Source organism: Natrix helvetica (assembly GCF_964273705.1).
Source record: "Natrix helvetica genome assembly, chromosome: 5".
NCBI classification, from domain to species: domain Eukaryota; kingdom Metazoa; phylum Chordata; class Lepidosauria; order Squamata; family Natricidae; genus Natrix; species Natrix helvetica.
Window position 1 is genome coordinate 146789372 of NC_138551.1, and position 21661 is coordinate 146811032.

General features: G+C 45.5%; 1 protein-coding gene across 3 annotated transcripts in view; it reads right to left on the reverse strand.

The window, feature by feature from the left end:
* Positions 1-483: 483 nt before the first annotated feature.
* Positions 484-21661, reverse strand: part of UBE4B (ubiquitination factor E4B) — a 61282-nt gene continuing 40104 nt past the window's right edge. For all 3 annotated transcript variants that reach the window (XM_081955499.1, XM_081955498.1, XM_081955497.1), the window contains 11 exons: positions 18473-18572; positions 18210-18337; positions 16595-16693; positions 13253-13488; positions 12614-12740; positions 11054-11198; positions 9479-9613; positions 8391-8582; positions 3296-3470; positions 2781-2927; positions 484-2173 (listed from right to left, as the gene is read on the reverse strand). In XM_081955499.1, coding sequence (XP_081811625.1) covers positions 2112-2173; positions 2781-2927; positions 3296-3470; positions 8391-8582; positions 9479-9613; positions 11054-11198; positions 12614-12740; positions 13253-13488; positions 16595-16693; positions 18210-18337; positions 18473-18572 — 1546 coding nt within the window. In that variant the 3' untranslated portion in view covers positions 484-2111. The remainder of the gene's footprint in view (positions 2174-2780; positions 2928-3295; positions 3471-8390; positions 8583-9478; positions 9614-11053; positions 11199-12613; positions 12741-13252; positions 13489-16594; positions 16694-18209; positions 18338-18472; positions 18573-21661) is intronic.

A 21661-nucleotide genomic window follows, 5' to 3' on the forward strand; every position in this document is an offset into this window, starting at 1 on the left:
GCATTTTTTGCCTCCCAAAACCCCGCCTTCACCAAAATGGCCATGCAGAGCCTTTAGGAGGCTTATAGAGTGCTCCTGGGGGCTGGGGAGGGCAAAAATGAGCGAAAAACAAACTGTTTTTGCTCAATTTTGCCCAAGCCCCCAGGAGCACTCTACAAGCCGCCTAAAGGCTATGCATGCCCTTTAAAAAAAAAACACAGGCCATTTTTTGCTCATTTTTGCCCCCCACCCACTAGGACCATTCTACAAGCCTCCTAAAGGCTATTCATGCCCTTTTTTAAACAAAACAAAAAAAATGGGCCCATTTTCGTGAAAAATGAGCCGTTTTTCGGAGGTCTGCAGAGTGCAAAAACTTTTTCTTTTATTTGCCTCTTCAAAATCTTGGTGCATCTTATACTCCGGTGTGTTTTATACTCTGAAAAATACGGTATTTGTAATTTTGCTGTAAGACGACGGCCCAAAATACATAAAGGAGCCACAGGGTAGGGGGGGAAAAGGTTCTTGTGAATGTGTATCACCATTTATTGTTCTTCAAGAATTAGGAACTGAACAGAGGAAACTGTCAGCAGAAAAGAAAAGAAACGAAAAGAAAAAAAAAACATTTTCTTTTCAGGCTTAATTTGTTTCGTTTTTTGTTTTTTAAAACACTGTGGTTTCGAATCCTCTTCAAAAAGGACATTCAAGTAATCTTTTAAGCAGAGGGCAGTCATACAAAAATGTCTCATCTTTTTTATATAGTTTCTTTTTTAAAAAAAAGCAAGTCTACATTTTTTTTTCTGCACCCTTTTTGCTTTGGTAAGGCCAAGCCATGGATATAAAAACTGGTACGCAACATAAAAATGAATCCGTCGGCTTCGACTCGGGAGGCGCACCGAGAATAAAACAATCTGCTTTTCCACACACACACACACCCAACCCTCATTTCCCCAAGAGACGCACTTTTAGAAGACAGAGAATCATTACCATTCTGCTTATAAGATCTCTGACTTTAAAAGTTTTTTTATATATATATGTATATATATATATAGCTCTCTCTATATATCTTTTAAGTCAATGAACTCCCCCTCCCTCCCATATTCCACTCCAATTCCTTTACGGCAGCTGTTCCGACCTATAATACAAGGCTCTGAAGAAAAACCAACCTAAAAAATTAAAATAATAATAACAACAACAACAACAACATAGGGGATATGAAGTTTCTCCTCGAAACGTAAAGAGACACGTCAAACAACGTAAAATTTCAACGTCTCGACAAAGGGGGAGGCGGGAGAATGAAGGTTGCTACAGAATTGTGAGTTTTCTTTTCTTGGGGGTAGCTTACCAAATTAGATTTTAAAAAAAAGAAGCTGTCTAATAGAAAAATAAGATCCCCTTCCAGCCCATCCCTCCCCCTTTTAATACTCGTCGCAGGCACATTTGCTTTTCTCAAAATTATGTCCCCTTTAGGACATCAGAAGTAATATTTTTCCATATGCAGGGAAGGTTTTTCTTCACATTAAGGAGAGAGGAAATAAAATAAACAGAAACCAGGTGACGGGATTGTGCAGGCAGAGGTGACGAGAAAAATGGATTTAGGATTTAGGGTGGTGGGTGGTGGGGGTGGTGTTACCTTTAGCAGCAAAATGTTCAAAGTTTCAACCACTATCAAATTAACGGAGATCTGGCAATATATTGGTTTAAAAAAAAAAAAAAAACCACACAGACACACACACACCCACACACACCCGACGAACCGATCCGCGTCGTTGGCTAAACCGAATACGGCCATTTATGAACCCCAACAATGAAATGGAGGAGTCTTGGGGTTTGTTTTTTTTCCCCAGAACAAAAAAGGAACTTGCTAACTGAATCCCACCCACAATGCTATCGACTGCCGATGTATCGCTTAAAAGTTATGTACAAGAGAGAGTTAAGCTGCATTTGGCGGTGTGGTGCCTCTTTCCCCTTTGCTTCGCCCAGAAGGTTCCACGGTCCTTTGTGGTGGTGACGGCAGCAGGCACTGCATGAGCCCCAACTCGGCTTCAACTCCCCACGGTTTTGGCATTCCCCTCGCCTCGATCCGCTGCCTTGCTCTCCGCAGTTGACCTCGGCGTGCGCTGCCGGGGGTAACCTCAGTGATCCGGGTGCTGCTTGTCCCTCATCCAAGCTTGGATTTGCTCTTTCAGTTCAGGCACTAAAAATAAAAAAATGGAGGGGGGAAGAATGTCAACCCTAAAGCTGACCTGGACTTGTGGGAAAGGGAGGGAGAAGTAGAGATAGCTGGGGTGTTGTAGCTAAAATAAAATACTTTCTTTTGGGAGCCAAGGACATTCCCACCAGGTATCCAGGAGGAGGAGACCGGAGTCATTTAGCAACCAGACTGTATCCTGATTGGACTGTGTGATTGATTGTTTGGAGAAAGGGGAAGAACTTTTATTTTTAATTAGATGAAAACCGCAGGAACATTTAGGATCAATTTTCACCAGCTCGTGCCAATATGACATATCCAATAAATCTATTATTTGAGGAATTCAATTGCCTTGGAGTTTTGATTGCTATGGGTGTGTTTCTTGGAACCCTGACACAGAACCCTTAAACTCCAAGAAATATATTTTTTTAAAAAATACACTGCAGGGAAGAGGAATGATTCACATACACCACTCCCCATGTGATAATGTTGTAATTGAGCTGGTTCGTGAGATGTCTCCACAAGAAAAACAAGCTGGGAGAATACCCCAAACCGTGAAGGATTATAAAGATTTCAAAATATGGGTTTGAAAACCCCACTCTCCCCCAACTACCTGGCTCCAGCATATTTTCCGTTAGGGTCTGGCGATTGAAGGGATCCGTGGAGGAGTTGAGAAGGTGACGCAGAATGACGGAGCGATCCATAATGGTTCCCGACGGCAACCGGACCGGGTCGCTCATTAAAGTATCCATGAGAGGATCTGAAGGAACATAATCAACTGAGTTTTAAAGGTAGAAGGATCAAAAATAAATCGGGCCATACCCACACAGGATTTAAATCAAGGATCCCCAGCCCAGATCCGTGGACCGGCACCGGGCCGCAGCATGCCAGAAACCAGTCTGCGCAAACAAGCGACGTCCCATCCGCGGGATGCAGGCAGCACACAAAATCACGCCCACTCCGGTCCGTGGGGAAACCTTTCTCCATGGAATCGGTCCCTAGTGCCCCAAAGGTTGGGGAGGGGCGCTGATTTAACAACTGGTTTTTAACAACTGATTTAAAAATTACATCACCTTCTTTTATTCATTGGAAATTAGCTCACTACATTCTGACAAGGACTCGACTTACCTCGGAACTCGTCTGGAGCATCACTATAGTCAATTTCGGCACGGGCGTTCTTGGCAACAATTTCGTCCACTTTCTCCGCAAGCAGCTTGAATTTTTCTATCGCGATGGTCGACTTGATGCCGGCTTTTCTCATCTTCGAAATCACCTCCTCAAATAGCTCCTTGCTGTAAGACCTCTGCAAAGCCAAAAGCTCGTGAAAGCTCACCAAAACTCGGTAGTCAGAAGACAGGATGACCACACGATCTCTCAAGGCTTGGACAGACTCAACTAGGGTTTCAACGGGGAAACGGTGAGCATCCTAATCTAAGGATCCAGAAACTTCTGGAAATCTGGCATTCAGACAATCAGCCATCAACGGACACGTTGTGATAAACCACATTGACATACTAGAAGTAGTTAAAAAAAAGCTAAGAAGGAAACCAAAAAATCAGAACACCTCGACTCCAAAAGCGAGATAAACAGGGATTAATCAGACAAACAACCAAGCAGAAATCAATCCCCTCATGGAGCAAAAACTGAGGAGAAAACCGTACACAATTAGCACAACTTTTATAAATACATACAGTAAAATATAGAAGAAAAAAATCTGGCCCCAGGGAAACCAAAAATGCTTTTTGTTAAGATTAATTTAACTGTTTAAAGCCGACTAAATGTGTCTAAAATCAAGCCTAACTGTCTGGCTATATCGATCTTGACAATTGTTTACTCTTTTGCAAGCAGATGCTTTTTCAAGAGCAAGAGCTCATTTTGGATTCTGTCTCAAAGTCTGGCTTTCTAACCACAAACCTGAAACTCTTGCCCGTACCGTACAGTCAGAAAGGCGCATGGTGCCTTGAGGGCACTGTTCTTCCACCTGGGTATTTTACCACGCTGAAGTTAAACCATTTCATATGTCTTACGGTTATTCATTCTTGTTTTAATTTGCTCTTGCGGAGAGAATGCAAAGGGGAAGATCACCCAACAACTCAAGTTTCTGACAATTTAGCATCGACCTGAGGGCCAGGAATGTGTTGCTTTTGATGGGAGTTGTGCGCTCCACACCCAGGAGGAAGGGCTTAGCTGTTTGCAAGTGTTTCAGCACATGCTAGAGAGCTCTCTAGGATTCCACAAAAAAACATAGTTGTGGCCTGCCAGCAGCCAGTGAGGAGGTTGGGGAGGAGCATGGGCCAGTCGTGGAGTCTGGGGAAGGTTTGGATGAGGACTCTGTGTTGGAGGCAGACAGGGGGCCAGTTATCAGCTTCCTTCGGAGTCAGACATCAGTGAGGCAGATGAACAGCTGGAGTCTGTTCCCAGTATGCGCATGCACAGAGTTGCCAGACAAAGGGAACAGCTAAAGAACAGGGGTCAACTTGGAAGTAACGCCACAGGTGGACAATGAATGGCCCCTCCCAGAGGGAATAAAAGAGGAGCGAAAGGGGAGTGGAGTTTGCAGGAGAGAATTAATTAGCTTAATTGGTTCATAACTCTCCGAGGCTCCTTGCTAAGTTTTGCAGATATCGACCTGGCAGCTCTCCAAGCCAGATAAGGTCTGTGACTGTAAATCCTCCCTCGAAAGACTTTGCTGGATGAGAATGAGCAGAATTCACAGTCGATTAATAACAGGGGTTTTTGTCGGGACGAGGAGTTTGCTTCCTGCTCTTGGGAAGCCTCGGTCAGAACACACACCAGCAGTTAAAGGATATTTCTTGCCAGCCAGGAGGAATTCAGTTAGAAAGAATCCATCCCTCTCAAGAAAAGACAGCTGGGTTTGAGCAATTCTAACTTTCCTATCAGGAGTTAACTCCTCAGAGGGCTCTTCTGTAGACAAAGCTATCCGAATCATCCTTGGCTCTCTTCTTAGGTCGGTTTGCAAAGCTCCTGCAGGAGAAGGAAGCCAGAATTTGCTGGGAGCTCGCCAGCTAAATGCAGCATTGCTGCAGAAAGGCAAGCTTAAGTTGCAATGCAGCCAGCAAGATCCACCAGGAAGGAGTGGAAAAACCTGGCCAGCTTTTTGAGGATGCTGCAGCCAAAACATCCACGCAAACCAAGCTTAGGGACCCCAAAGGGATTCGACCTTCAGTTCATTTTTGCTCTTCTGAGTCTCGGGTGGCGAAAGGAAGAAATCAATAGAAGCGGGCAGGGCCCGCCCACTCACAACTGCTCTCTGCTCCAGCACATCTGCCCGCTTCTAAAAGTGATCCAGATTTATCTGCAGTGCAGTGAATCCTGAATCAAAGCACCGCAAGGAGGAGGAAGTGGGAAAAAAAGAAGAGTGTGTTCTTTTTGAGATTCTTCACAATAATTGGATGTCTTCCAATCCACTCAGAACAGAGCTGGAAGGGACCGCCGAGGTCTTCTAGTCCAACCCCCTGCTCAAGCAGGAGACCCTATGCCATTTCAGACAAGTCGCTGTTCATTCTCTCCTTAAAAATCTCCACTGGTGGAGCAGCCCAAACTTCTGGAAGGCAAAGCCGTTCCACTGATTAACTGTCCTCACTGTTAGGAAGTTTCTCCTTAATTCCAAGCGGCTTCTCTCCTTGATTAGTTTCCACCCATTGCTTCTTGTCCTACCCTCAGGTGCGTTGGAGAATAGCTTGACTCCCTCTTCTTTGGGGCAACCCTTCAAATATTGGAATGCTTTCCCTTCTTGTGCTTCTTCAAAAGACAATCCATGGTAGCAAATGAAGGAGGGCAGAGGGCAGGGATGGTGAACCTTTTCAGCACCGAATGAGCCAAAGAGGAACAGGCATGCACGCGCCAGTCAGCTGGTCTTCAGGTTTTCAGCACGCGCATTCATGCCAGCCAGCTGTCGTCATGCGTGCTGAAGCACCAGAAACCCGAAGACTAGCTGGCCGATGCGTGCATGCCTGTTTTGGGGGCATTTTCCAACACTGTTTTTGGCCTGAAAACGGCTCAGAAAATGGCCTGGTTTTTTGGGGTCGTTTTCAGACCTTCTCCGGTGCTCCGGCACCCACAAAGGCCAGCTGTGCATGTGCGTGTCAGGCCTGTAATTCTGTTTCTTTTAGGATCTTTGGCCTGCCACATATTTAATATATATATATATATATATTCTTATGCTGTTTCATTGGTATAGTAGTTGGGAGGGGGGAATAGAAAAGAGTAGGATTGTGGAATGTATTGTTATGGATTTTCTTAGAAGCTCAAGGTCGTCTTTTGTCTCCGCACCTCGACACCTGGCCGGAAGAAGAGGGGTGTACATGCCAGCGTGGAAGATGAAGATTGGACCATGTGATGAATTATGGGGTGTGGGGTTAGATGATGAACTTTTAACTGGGTGAACTCACAGGATGTACGTTAGAGTTGAAATTTCACAGCATAATGCCAAAATGTCTGTCTTATTAAATTGGAGTTTTAAGGATAACTTTGCCTTGGACAATGATTTAATTCTGCATGATATTTGGAACGATGACAGTGCGTGCCAGAAACAAGAGCAGCTGGCGCCAGTGCCCACAGAGAGAGCTCGCCACGCGTGCCATAGGTTTGCCATCACAGGCATAGGGCCATCCAAATCCCCCCAGTCAAGGAAAAGAAGCAGAGATTTGCCATTCATAAAGTACCAGCCACGCCCAAACTGCCTCGCCTAGAAAACCTAAGAGGAATTGTTAACGGAATCACACTCTCTCGGAAGGGCTGGCTTAGTTTAGAAAGTGTTAAGGACATAATGCTGATTTCTGAACATGTGCAATCTGAAACTATTGTAATTATTAGAAAGGCAGTAATTAGGTGGGGGGGACCTAGAGAAAAAGTTAAAGGGTGCTTTTCCTAAAACCTTCCAGAAAAGGTTGGAAAATGGGAACGGTTATATCTGTCTAGGGAGATTCTCAAGTCATCCAGGTCAAGGTTGTCCCAAAGGTGCTTCCCCCCCCCCCCCAAGAGGCAACTGGACTATCTTTTATTTTTCTTTGAAGATGTTTCGCTTCTCATCCAAGAAGCTTCTTCAGCTCTGACTGGATGGTGGGGAAGGGAAGGATTCCCCTCAGGGTGAACACAGGTAAACTTTCCAAGTGGCCTCAATGGCTCTCTAAAAAAAAAAGCAAAATGGCCAGCGGTCTGCGAGGAATATAAATCCTTCCCTTCCCCACCATCCAGTCAGAGCTGAAGAAGCTTCGTGGATGAGGATTGAAACATCTAAGAGTCCAATGGCCTCTTGAAAAAGCACCCTTTGTCCACGTGGTCCGATTCAGCTAATGCCAAACTATTCTTCCTCAATGCCCTGAGCTTTTAAATCACAGAGCTGGAAATGATATTTAAAACACAAACCAAGATCCAGGTAATTTGGCCACATCCTAAACAGCTAAGGTGATCATTTCGTTTCAAATGTTAGTCGTCCAGAGGATTTTGCTCAGCTCTCTTAAAGGGCTGGGTGGGTTTTCAACACAACTTTTGCCCCACGGGCCAGTAGTCCTTGCTTAGCAACCACAATTGCGACCAGCAACTTGGCTGTTAAGTGAAGCAATCAAGGGAAACCGCAACTGGACTTATGATCGAACTTCAGCTTTCCTTTGATTTAAGGTAAGGTGAAGGTTCCCCTCGGACGTATGTGCTAGTCGTTCCAGACTCTAGGGGGCGGTGCTCATCTCCGTTTCAAAGCCGAAGAGCCAGCGCTGTCCGAAGACGTCTCCGTAGTCATGTGGCCGCCATGACTCAACACCGAAGTTGCATGGAACGCTGTTCCCTTCCCACCAAAGATGGTCCCTATTTTTCTCCTTGCATTTTTTACCTGCTTTCGAACTGCTAGGTTGACAGAAGCTGGGACAAGTCACGGGAGCTCCCTCCGTTACGCGGCACTAGGGATTCAAAACCACCAACCTTTCTGATTGACAAGCTCAGCATCTTAGCCCCTGAGCCATCGCGTGATTTACAGACCTACGAAGGTCATAAATGGGAGGACTGATCGTAAAGTAATTTTTTTCAGGATGATTGTGAATGGTGACAAAACAAAGGACTGCATATTACTGCGTTATTTTGGGTTTTGTGAATTCTGCTCACTCTCGAAGTTCCAAAACCCGAGAGACGAGGAGGTACTGACTGGATCGTAAAAGTGCCCTAACGCTTTTTACCTTCTCAGCTAACACCTGGGTCCCCCCGTTCTCACCTGGTCGTCCGCGATCGCTTTTGCAAAACGGGCGCAATCCAGCTGCAAGTAGATGTCCGTCAGTTGATCCAGAAGCTTCTTTGGTTCAAAGCCGTACTTCTCGGGGTTTTCGACTTTCAGATCGCGGCATTTTGGGCCGCACAGCTGCTGAAGGTTGAAGTTCAGCATCGCAGCCAGCCGTGGTCCAAGCTCCTGCAACGGAAGAGAAATCGCAGCATGGGAGAGATGTGGGAGAGAAGGAGCAACACAAGAAGCCAGGAACTAGCAACACGAACCCATCCCCTTCTTTGGTTGTAGTCTTTTGCCCGCCGAGTATAGTATAGTCTTTATTGTCATTGTACAAAATAAATACAACGGAATTGAATCCCTCCACGGTCTCGATCTGAGGGCCACAACCAGAGGCGACTCCCAGGAGAGATCTCCCGGTGTCAAAAATGCTTGGCCTTGGATCCAGAAAGAGCTGGGACTCACACCACAGCTAGTGGAGCTGGCGGCAGATTCGGACAGTGAGGAGGTTGGGGAGGAAGATGGGCCAGTCCTGGAGTCTGGGGAAGGCTCTGATGAGGGCTCTGTATTGGAGGCAGAGAGGGGGCCAGAGCCGTATGCCAGTTATCAGCTGCCTTCAGACATCAGTGGGGCAGAAGAACAGCTGGAGCCTGTTCCCGATGTGCGCATGCGCAGAGCTGCCAGGGGAAGGGAACAGTTAAGGAACAAGGGGTCAACTCGAGAATAAAGGCACAGGTGGAGGGTGAATGGCCCCTCCCAGAGGAAATAAAAGAGGAGCGAAAGGGGAGGGGAGTTTGCAGGAGGCAATTAGTTCAATTCATTAGGCTGAAGATCTGTCCCTGACTTCTTGCCAAGTATCTTCTGCTACAGAGTGGCGTTTGGAAGATATCGGCCTGGCAGCTCTCCAAGCCTGATCAAGATCTGTAGTTCTGAAATCTCATGATAGACTGTTGGCCGGGACTTCGCTGGAGAGGAATTCCCTTTAAACTAAATAAAAAGAGGTCTTATCGGGAAGAGGCGTCTGCTTCGTGATCTTGGAAAGGCTAGGTCAGAAGAGCTTGCTCTGTGCTCCCGATACTCACGGGCCTGAGAAAAGGCTTCTGGACTTGTTTGGTGAGGATGTGAAACATGTCAACCGTTTCTGTGGCCAGAGCCAGATAGGAGCGCGAGACCCGTTCGTCCTGGGCCAGCTGAGACTGCCGAGCCTGTTGCTGGTCCTAGGAAGGAAAACAGCCGCAGGAAGAATATTTATAACCTGTGCGATCATTCTAACCTGTTAAGCCATCCGGTAATAAGCTGTAACGATTGGACCATAAGGACGCACTGAGGAATTGACGCTTTCCAATTGTGGTATTGGGGAAGACTCTTGAAGAGTCCCTTGGATTGCAAGGAGATCTAATCGGTCAATCCTAAAGGAAATCAACTCCGATTGGTCCTTTGGAAGGACAGATCCTGAAGCTGGAAACTCAAATACTTTGGCCACCAAATGAAAAGAGAGGACTCATCGGAGAGGACCCTGAGGTCGGGAAAGATGGAAGGCAAAAGGAGAAGAGGATGGTAGGCGAGGAAATGGTTAGATGGTGTCATTAACTCAAGGAACATGAGTTTGGGCGAACTGCAGAAAGGGGGTGGGCTGGTGTGCTATGATCCATGAGGTGGCTAACCGTTGGATGCCGCTTTGCGACGGCATAAAATTTAATTAATGGATGGATGGATGGATGGATGGATGGATGGATGGATGGATGGATAGACATATAGATATAGAGGGAGGGAGGATGGAGAGAGATGGATGATAGATCCATGGATCGGATGGAGGATGGAAAAAGAGAAAGAAAGAAAGAAAGAAAGAAAGAAAGAAAGAAAGAAAGAAAGAGACAGACAGACAGACAGACAGACAGACAGACAGACAGAGAGAGAGAGAGAGAGAAAGGCAGGAAGAAAAGAATGAATGAATGAATGAATGAATGAAGGAAGGAAGGAAGGAAGGAAGAGGAATCATTACAGGTAGTCCTCGACTTACGGCAACTGAGCCCAAATTTCCACTGCAAAGCAAAACAGGGCTTAAGTGACTTTTGCCACATTTTACGATCTTTCTTGGTGAATCAATGCAGGTCTTAAGTTAGTCATGCGGTCGGGAAGTGAATCTGGCTTCCCCTTCGACTTTGCTTATCAGAAGGTTGCAAAAGGGGACCCCGGGACACTGCAACCGTCATAAATATGGGTCTGTTGCCAATTTTGATCCCGTGAGCAGGGGTGATGTCCTTTTTCGGTGCTATTCCAATGGTCACTAAATGAATCGTTGTAAGTCGAGGACTACCAATCATTTCCTCTTTCCCCCCACCCCAGTTCTAATTGATATAATAAGATATCTGGCAAGTTCCTTAGGAAACAGAGCACTAGACTTTGGACCAGTGTTTCTCAACCGTGGCAACTTGAAGATGTCCGGACTTCAACTCCCAGAATTCCCCAGCCAGCTGGCTGGGGAATTCTGGGAGTTGAAGTCCAGACATCTTCAAGTTGCCATGGTTGAGAAACACTGCTTTAGACCTTTAAAGGTCCAAAGTTGCCTAGGCTAGACTAAGCAACCTTAAACCTCGTGGACTTCCACTCCCAGAATCCCCCAGCCGGGGACCGCTAAAACCCGAGACCCAGCTCACCCTGGGGAGAAGCTCCCACTGCTCCTTGTTTTTCATCTCCTCCTGCACTTCGTGGATGCGTTTGAGGGACTCTAAACTTTCATCCAGCAAGAACGTCGTGTCGTTGATCAGCATATTGATATAGCGAACAAACTGCTTGCCGGAGCTGGAAAGGGAAAAGAAGGGAGGGGGGGAAGACAATTGGATGGGTTACTTATCTCTAATAGATGAGGCAGAGGAGGAGGAGGAGGCCAGGCAGATCAATCTGAGACAAGTGGCTTCCAATCTCAGCTCAGCCGCTTGAAATTCCCTGGCATTCATTTTTGCCTTCCGCAAAACGGGAGTAAGATCCGCAGCCTGTTGGGAAAAGTGCTTCCCAGCACCTCTCTAAGAGGTTTACTGAGTCAGCCTCTTGACCCCCCAACAATCTGGCTCCTCGTTTGACCCACCTCGGAAGGGTGGAAGGCTGAGTCAACCTTGAGCCAATTGGTCAGGGTCGAACTCCTGGCAGGGAGCAGTTAGCCTGCAATACTGCATTCTAACCACTGTGAGGAAGGGAGGGAGGAGGATAGGTAAGATAGCAATAGCCCTTAGGTCTACCGTATTTTTCAGAGTATAAGACGCACCCTTTTCCCGCAAAAAAAGAGGCTGAAAATCTGTGGTGCATCTTATATACTGAATATAGCATTTTTTGCCTCCTGAAACCCCACCCCCTTCACCAAAATGGCCGTGCAGAGCCTGTAGAAAGCTTTCAGAGAGCTCCTGGGGGCTGGGGAGGGTAGAAATGAGTGAAAAACGGGCCGTTTTTTGCTCAATTTCGTCCCCCCCCCCAGCCCCCAGAAGTACTCTATAAGCCTCCTAAAGGCTATGCATGCAATTCTTTTGACAAAAAATGGGCCCGTTTTCGTGAAAAACGAGCCGGTTTTTGCTCATTTTGGGGTCCCCCACCCCCCAGGAGCACTCTGCAAGCCCCCTAAAGGCTATTCATGCCTTTTGGGGGGGGGAGAAATGGGCCCGTTTGTCACGAAAAACTGATGTTTTGGGGAGGTCTGCAGAGTGCAACCCCGCCCCCTTTTTTTTAAAAAAATTGCCTCTTCAAAACCTTGGTGCATCCTATACTCCGGTGAGTCTTATACTCCAAAAAAATACGGTGTATACCGCTTCACAGTGCTTTCACAGCCTTCTCTCATTGGTTTACAGAGTCAGCCTCTCTTGCCCCCAACAATCTGCGTCCTCATTGGACCCACCTCGGAAGGGCGGAAGGCTGAGTCAGCCTCAGGAGCCTGGCGAGATTCGAACTGCCAAATTGCAGGCAGACGGCAGGCAGCAGAAGCGGCCTGCAGTACTGCACTCTAACCACTGCGCCACCAAGTCTCTTACGATGGCAAACAAAGAAACAAACACCCCACCTCTGTGTGGTACAATCGCTATACTGACTTTTCGACTGCATCACTTTAAAAATTATTGGTCCTTCCTCAAGAGATGCATCCAGCCCAGATGTGCGGTGTCCATCCAGCCTCTTTTCCGTGACGAGTGGCCTGTCCAATCCAGAACAAGCTTATATGTCGGCATTACACTCACTTGAACTCTTCCATGAAGGTCCCGTGGTGACCTATGTTCTGCCACAAGCTTTTGAAGATGGTGCTGATGTGATAGCGGATTGTAAATTTGTCGTAGAACTCGCTGGTGGCCCCCGTGTGCTCCACATCTGCAGGGAATAGAAGAGTTTCAGTCTCCACATGCCAGGGTAAGCACAGAGCGGCCATCTTCGCAAAACGTCACTAAACCCGTGATGGCGAGCCCGTGGCACGCGTGCCCCAAGTGGCACGGGAAGCCATGTCGCCTGGCACACAAAACACGCGGCCCCGCCTGTTTTGTCTTGCAGGTTTCTGGCGCGCGTGCGCGCACGACGATCAGCTGTCCTTCGTGCATGCAGCAGTGCCAAAAGCCAAGCTAGATAAGGTCGGTGGTCATAAATACTCCTTGGAAAAACTGTTTGCCGGGCCTTTGCTGAAGGAGAGGAATTCACCTTCGTTTAATAATAAAAGGGGTTTTGTCGCGACCAGGACTCTGCCTCGTGCTTTATGGGGAAGCCTAGGTCAGAACAGGTTACTAAATTAAAACGGTTGTAAGTCAAGGACCGACTGTACTGTTGTCGTGCAAGGCTGCCTTGCCCGAGCGGCACAACTGGTTGCGCATCCGCCCAGGGCGTTCACCAACCTGTGTAAAACTTCATCAGGGAAGGAACCAGCAACTTGACGGAGAGCGGATGGTTCTCGATCATCTCAAAGAACTTCTGAGTCCGGGGCTGGACGGCTGGGTTGGTCATGAACATCACCTCCACCAGCTTGGCCACCAGGTAAGGGTTCCGGATGTAGTCCTGGTTGCAGAGCATGATCACCAAGAAGGTGACCAGCTCCTGAGTGCAAGGCTCGTAGAGTACCTGAGGCGAGTATCTGCAAAACGGGGAGAGGGGGAAGCGGGGAGAAAGGAACGACGGAGGAAGGCTTGACAAGGATTAACAGCCAAAGTGGAGAGAGATGGCATCCAACCCATCATATAGCAATGGCACTTAATAGATTTATATGCCGCTCCGCAAGGCTTTTACAGCCCTCTCTAAGCGGTTTACAAGGTCAGCCTATCGCCCCTGACAATCTGGGTCCTCATTTTACTGACCTCAGAAGGACAGAAGGCCGAGTCAATCTTGAGCCGGTCAGGATCGAACGCCTGACTGTGGGCAGTTAGCCTGCAGTACTGCATTCTAACCACTGCGCTATCACAGCATACATGCATGCATATCTCTCTCTCCCCCCATCCCTCCATCTATCCATCCATCATCTACCTATCATCTATCTATCTATCCATCCATCCCACTCTCCCTCCATCCATCCATCATCTAACCATCATCTATCTATCCATTATCCATTATCCATATATATATCTATCCATCCATCCATACATCATCTTTCTATCTATCCATCCATACATCATCTTTCTATCTATCCATCCATCCATCCATCTATCTATTATCTAACCATCATCTATCTATCATGTACTTATCTACCCATCATCTATCTATTATCTATCCATCCATCCATCATCTATCTAACCATTATCTACCTATCCATCATCTATCTATCCATCATCTATCCATCATCTATCTATCCATCATCTAACCATCTCTATCTATATATCCACCATCTACCTATCATCTATCTATCCATCCATCCCTCTCTCCATCCATCATCTAACCATCTATCATTACTTATCTACCCATCATCTATCTATCCATTATCCATTATCTATCTATCCATACATACATCATCTTTCTATCTATCCATCCATCCATCCATCCATCTATTATCTAACCATCATCTATCTATCATGTACTTATCTACCCATCATCTATCTATTATCTATCCATCCATCCATCATCTATCTAACCATTATCTACCTATCTATCATCTATCTATCCATCATCTACCTATCATCTATCTATCCATCATCTACCTATCATCTATCTATCCATCAGCTATCTATCTATCTATCTATCTATCTATCTATCTATCTATCTATCTATCTATCTATCTATCAGCTATCTATCTATCATCTATCCATCTATCCATCTATCCATCTATCATCTATCTATCTATCATCTATCTATCTATCTATCTATCTATCTATCTATCTATCATCTATCATCTATCCATCTATCCATCTATCCATCTATCCATCTATCTATCTATCTATCTATCATCTATCCATCTATCTATCCATCATCTACCTATCATCTATCTATCCATCATCTACCTATCATCTATCTATCCATCAGCTATCTATCTATCTATCTATCTATCTATCTATCTATCTATCTATCTATCTATCATCTATCCATCTATCCATCTATCTATCTATCTATCTATCTATCTATCTATCATCTATCCATCTATCTATCCATCATCTACCTATCATCTATCTATCCATCATCTACCTATCATCTATCTATCCATCAGCTATCTATCTATCTATCTATCTATCTATCTATCTATCTATCTATCTATCATCTATCCATCTATCCATCTATCCATCTATCTATCATCTATCTATCTATCTATCTATCTATCTATCTATCTATCTATCATCTATCCATCTATCTATCCATCATCTACCTATCATCTATCTATCCATCATCTACCTATCATCTATCTATCCATCAGCTATCTATCTATCTATCTATCTATCTATCTATCTATCTATCATCTATCCATCTATCCATCTATCCATCTATCCATCATCTATCTATCTATCTATCTATCTATCTATCTATCTATCTATCATCTATCTATCCATCCATCCATCCATCCATCCATCCATCCATCCATCCATCCATCCATCCATCTATCCATCTATCCATCTATCTATCTATCTATCTATCTATCTATCTATCTATCTATCATCTATCCATCTATCTATCCATCCATCCATCCATCCATCCATCCATCCATCCATCCACCCACCCACCCACCCATCCATAACAGTACTTAGACTTATATACTGTTTCACGGTGCTTTTACACCCCTCTCTAAGTGGTTTACAGAGTCAGCCTCTTGCCCCCAAACCACCTGGTTAGAAGCAAACCTGGAGAAACGCCAATATCCCCCTGAAAAGGAGGACTGGGGATCAAGGAAGGAGACTAAAGTAAACTCCTTGCTTTTCTTTATTTTTATTTATGAATTACCGTATTTATTCGAGTATAACACACAAAATTTTGTACCAAAAAAAGGAATCAAAGTGTGGGTGCGCGTTATAAACGAGGGCTGGGGTAAATTGTAAATTTCCGGACTGCAGCCTCGATCCCGGCATCAGGCGGCGCCGCGCCGCGCTCAATAGTCGCAACTCAGCTGCCTGCCGCCTTTCCCCTCCTTTGTCTCCCAGCTATTGCCGCCGCTGCTGCCGCCGTTCACAGGACCCGCGAAGAGGGTGAGAGGCAGGTCCTGTGAACGGGTCCTATTTCCCTTAAATGTGAACCAATTGGGGCAATTGCAACAGAATTTCTACTTATAGCATAAATGCACGCAGATATTTTACTGGGAGTAGCAGGTACAGTGATTCTTAAAACTTATGGTAAAAGATAATTTCCCCCCATTATACTGATGTCATATTTTCTCTTCTCCATGTGCCTCTGCTTCACTACATTGTCAGTGGGATTTTTTTCCTTAATAACCTATTTCCTTAATAACCCATCTTCCTTCTAAGCTTTAAAAAGCTAGACATTTTCCAAATTTCTATTCTATACATGTATTCAATCAAAAATATTTCTTTTTGCATATGCAACAAAATTTGGTGTGAAACAAAATTTTATACCGATTTTTAATCGAAAATTAGGGGGTGCGCGTTATACACGTGTGCGCGTTATACTCGAATAAATACGGTCAATGTATACGCCGCCCGTCTCGCTATCCAGAGCGACTGTTCAATCCAAAGCATCGTGGTTTCTCCCCTCAAGAGGCTACCCCAGAACATTTCAATCCACAAGAAATGAAGTTTGTTTGTTTGACTTACTGTACAATAAAAAACAAAAATTCCGCAATGTCTTCCACGTAAAACTCAGGCATTGCTGCAAAGACTTTTGGGACATCTGGGTTTAAAGGCAGTTTTATGCTGCAGATAGGACAGAAAAAAAATCCTTTTAAGGAAAAAGAGTCGCTTCATAAACAGCCCGACCTACGAGCGTCATTCCAGGCTTAATTAGGCTTCTAGGTTTGAGGGCTAACTGTGCTTTCGAGACGGCTCTCTGAAATTGTTAGGATTACCCCTGGAGGCGCATTTCAGGGCAGAATTTAGAGCCGAGCACAGAGGTGCCCCATCAAACGTTATCCCTCTGACAACAGAGACTTCAGCTCAGGGGTTCCCAGCTCCCGGTTTGTGGACTGGCACCAGGGCCACGGCATGGCAGAAACCGGCCTGGGCAAACAAGTGAAGTCCCATCTGCAGGATGTAGGCGGCATATGAAACTATACCGCCCCCCCCCCTCTGGTCCACAGAAAAAAACTTTCCCCACAGAACTGGTCCCAGGAACCCAAAGGGGAGTGGCGGGTGGGCGCTGCAGTTTTAGCTGATTGGGCTTTTAGATCCCACAGCAGTCCAGTCCAGCAAGGGATGGGGAAGACCGTAAGAAGGGGTGGGCTTCAAAAATTTCAGCCAGGGGTTCTCTGCTCTGGGTGGGGGTAGCTATACTGGGCATGGCCTAGTCAAGCTCCTGCACCATGGGGGGGGGGGGGGTTGTTTTCGCCGTCCCCAGGCTCTGGAGGCTTTCCTCGAACCTCTGGGAGGGTGAAAACTGCCTCCCCGTGCTCCAAGGGCCTTCCGGGAGGCCCGTTTTTCCCCCCTCCCTGAGCTTCCGTGCGGGCCCTGCACTTACCTCGCATCCGAAATGGGCCGCGCAGAGACTCCTGGGAGGGGGAGTGGTGTGGTGGGTGGGGCCAGCCAGGGGTGGGATTTGGAGCTTCTCCGAACCAGCCATAATGTTAGCTGGGCAAACCCATAGAGGCCAGAGGTGGTATTCAGCAGGTTCTGACCGGTTCTGGAGAACCAGTAGAGGAAATTTTGAGTAGTTCGGAGAACCCGTAAATACCACCTCTGACTGGCCCTGCCTCCATCTATTCTCTGCCTCCCGAGTCCCAGCTGATCGGGAGGGAATGGGGATTTTGCAGTATCCTTCCCCTGGAGTGGGGTGGGAATGGAGATTTTGCAGTATCCTTCCCCTGGAGTGGGGAGGGAATGGAGATTTTGCAGTATCCTTCCCCTGGAGTGGGGAGGGAATGGGGATTTTGCAGTATCCTTCCCCTGGAGTGGGGAGGGAATGGGGATTTTGCAGTATCCTTCCCCTGGAGTGGGGAGGGAATGGGGATTTTGCAGTATCCTTCCCCTGGAGTGGGGAGGGAATGAGGATTTTGCAGTATCCTTCCCCTGGAGTGGGGAGGGAATGGGGATTTTGCAGTAACTTTCCCCTGAAGTGAGAAGGGCATGGAGAATTTACAGCATCCTTCCCCTGCCATGCACACCAAGTCATGCCCTGCCCTGCACACCAAGCCACGCACGCAGAACCGGCAGTAAAACAATTTGAATCCCACCACTGGGAGCAGCCCACCCCTGATCTGTCGGCACGCAAACTCACTTAGGGTAGGCAGGATCAAGAATCCGTAGCAAGAGCTGGATGACCACGCTGTAAAAGTTGAGGCACCTTCGGAGAAAATTCTCATCTAACAGACCGGCATCTGCGCAAGCTTTGCATCGCACCAATTTCTGGGCAGGGCACGGCGAGAGCCAAAATGAATCAACGCAACCTTAACAAGTCATGAAAAGTAGCCTTCCCGCCCCTCTCTCTCTCCCTCCCTCCCCGGGAGGGTGCCATAAGCGGGCGAGTGGTTAGCCACAAACCTTGAGTTGGGTTTTGCATCGCTTCAACATCTCTCGATGCCTGGTAGCTAGGGGAGAATCCTTCCACTGACTTTCGTTATTCTTCAAATCCTCCACGGTCCTGCGGAAAACCCGGGAAAGTGTGAGTGGGGGGAAGATTCGAGTCATCAGGAGAAAAACGTCAGCGCTCAAACCATCGCAAGAGGAAAACTGTGTCAACTGGCCAGGAAGAAATACAGGGAGTCCTCAACTTACAACCATTCATTTAGTGCCGAAAAAAATGGAAATCCGCGCTTTTTTCCCCCTTTCCCTATTTTTCCCTTTCCTTAAAACCTTGGTTTTGATTGCATTTTAAAAGATAACCCTGATTTTTTTTTAAAGTAAAAAAACAACAACGTGCAGTTTAAATCTAAAGACATTTGTTGCGAACTTGGGATGGCCGAAGCATTTATTTATTTGCATTTATTTATGATCGGAGAGGGTATTGGGGGCTTCTCTTTTTTTATTGGTGGTGCATTGTTTTAATGGCTTTATTTTGGGCAAGCTGGTTAACTCACAAACCAACTGGCCTAAAATAAAGCCATTAAAAAACAAACGCACCACCAATTAAAAAAAACCCAAATATGGGACCTGGGGAAAAGATTTATTAATTTTATTAATATTTCTTTGTTTAGATTTTGTTATAAAGATGTAATCTCTCCTGGGTACTTATAAATTCTAGTAATAAATTTTTGTCTAGATTTATTATAATATAAATATAAATGATTCTAGACAAAAGCACGTTTAAACAAATATAGTTAAATGAGAATGATGGTATATTGAGGGTATAAATGTTTCTGATTTAAAATGTACAATTCAATATGAATGAAGTATAAAGAATGATTGTAGTAACGCACGAAATTTATTTGTAACCAATCGACGTGCTTTCTGGAAGATGTAATGAAGAATGTTTTTGTGTGTGTTTTTTGTTTAATTAAAACAATTAAAAAAAATAAAGTGAGAAAAAAAAAGCATCAAATTTTCCTCTTTGGTTATTTGCAAAACAAGGGATGGGAGGTGTCTATAGTTATACCGGGCAGATTAGACACCCTTGCAGATTCAGCTAATACTGCACAGCAGGGTGGATAAAAATTGATGTTTTTTTAAAAAAAATAAAAATAAATTGGATTTGTTTAATTTAAATCGGGTTTTTATTTTTATCACATTTGTTTTTAATAAAATGCTTTTGGAAGCTAAATAGGGAACCTACATTTTGTTTGCAAATAATCATATTAAAGATTCCAACTAGCAGCCAGAATGAGTCCTTACATTTAGAGAGCACCGGTCATTTCAAATCCATCATGGCAGCGCCTGTTAGCGGGCGCTCACTTACTGCTGCCCGCCACGTCCCTCAACTTGTTGTATCCCTGCCACGTCACCAGCTGCCCCATTAAAGTGAATGGGACTGTCACTGGGTCAGAGGAGGCGCCGGGACAGAGATGACAGTTGCTCTTTAAAAATTACGATGTAAGGTCAGATGATATTGGCGTAAGATAAGAAACTGGCTGGAAGAGATCACTGAACAGAGGATAGAGTTGAAGCTGGAACTCTTTCTCCTGGGTATTCCTGATGGGAAAATGGGGAAAAAACTACAATATATAACATTACATATTCTAACTGCAAGTAGAATCGTGTTAGCACAGAATTGGAAACAAACAGATACTCCTCCAGACCCGATTATAAGAAGGAAAATCTATGAATGTGCAGAAATGGATAGACTGTCTATGGAAATGAAGGAGAGGGAAGAAACCGAGTACTATCAAATCAGGAATACCGTATTTTTTTGAGTATAAGACGCACCTTTTTCCCCACAAAAAAGAGGCTGAAAATCTGAGTGCATCTTATACACTGAATACAGCATTGTTGGCCTCCCAACCCCCCCCCCCCTTTGCAAAAAGGGCCATGCATAGCCTTTAGGAGGCTTCCAGAGTGCTCCTGGGGGCTGGGGAAGGGAAAAATGAGGTTTTTGCTCATTTTCGCCACCCCCAGCAGCACTCTATAAGCCTCCTAATGGCTATGCATGCCCTTTTTTTGACAAAAAATGGGCCCGTTTTGGTGAAAAACGCACAATTTTTTGCTCGATTTTGGGTCCCCCAACCCCCCAGAAGCACTCTACAAGCTCCTAAGGCTATGCATGTGTTTGTCGCGAAAAATGGGCCATTTTGGGGAGGTCTGCAGAGTGCAAAAACTTTTTTTTTTAATTTGCCTCTTCAAAGTCTTGGTGAGTCTTATACTCCGGAAAATACGGCAGATGGCATTCCTGACTTGAGAGTAAACGTAAAATGTAGCATAAAATGTTAAAGTATAATATATAGAATGAAAAAGGTATAGTAAAGAGATGATATTGACTTGATGCTATTATAACCCAAATAAGGATATAATTTAGGATAGAGAAATGGAGGTAAAATTTCTGTAAATGGGATTGTTATGAAAGATATTGATACCAATATGGAAAAGCTGTTATAAGGTGTACATTTGTGTCTTGTCTTTTAAATGTTGGAAAATTCAACAAATGCTGTTTTAAAAATTACGATGTCAATTGAGTCGATTTAAATCAAGCCTTTTATTTTACTAGTGATTTAAATCAGGATTTCAATCCTGATTTCAATCGATTTCAATCAAATCCAGCCTTGCTGCACAGCTTCCAAAAAAACCCTTCCAGGTCAGAAATCGGAGACCTAACGGAGTTTTCTTTCCAGATGTTGACTTCTAAATGAAAAGCCTTGAAAAGATTGGCTGGCCAATGCTCAGGAGGGATTTCAAGCCCTTCCGCTTGGCTGTTTTTCAGTAAAGCTACGGCTATGTTTGAGCTTACAATCCTTGAAAAGCAAAGGAGAAAAAAGGCCTCTCTCTTTTTAGAAAGATTCCAGCGCTGGTTTCGAAAGGCGCATCATTATAAAGAAAGCAGGAAATCAACAAATCCATCTGCTTCTTTCTCCTTCTCCAGGTCTCTGGGGGACCGCCCCCCCCTTCCTTCTCTGCTGCTTATCCCTACCCCTCCGACCCCCCCCACCCCCATGTTCCTCAGCCTGGCTTCTGCTCTCACAATGCCATCCACGCAGACGTTCTCTGGCCAGGTTCTGCCAACGGATTACTCTACCCGGCTCCAACAATGAAGCCATTGGCTCCAAGCTCTAAGGAGGCTTTTTAAGCGCTGCTTCCCGGCACAGA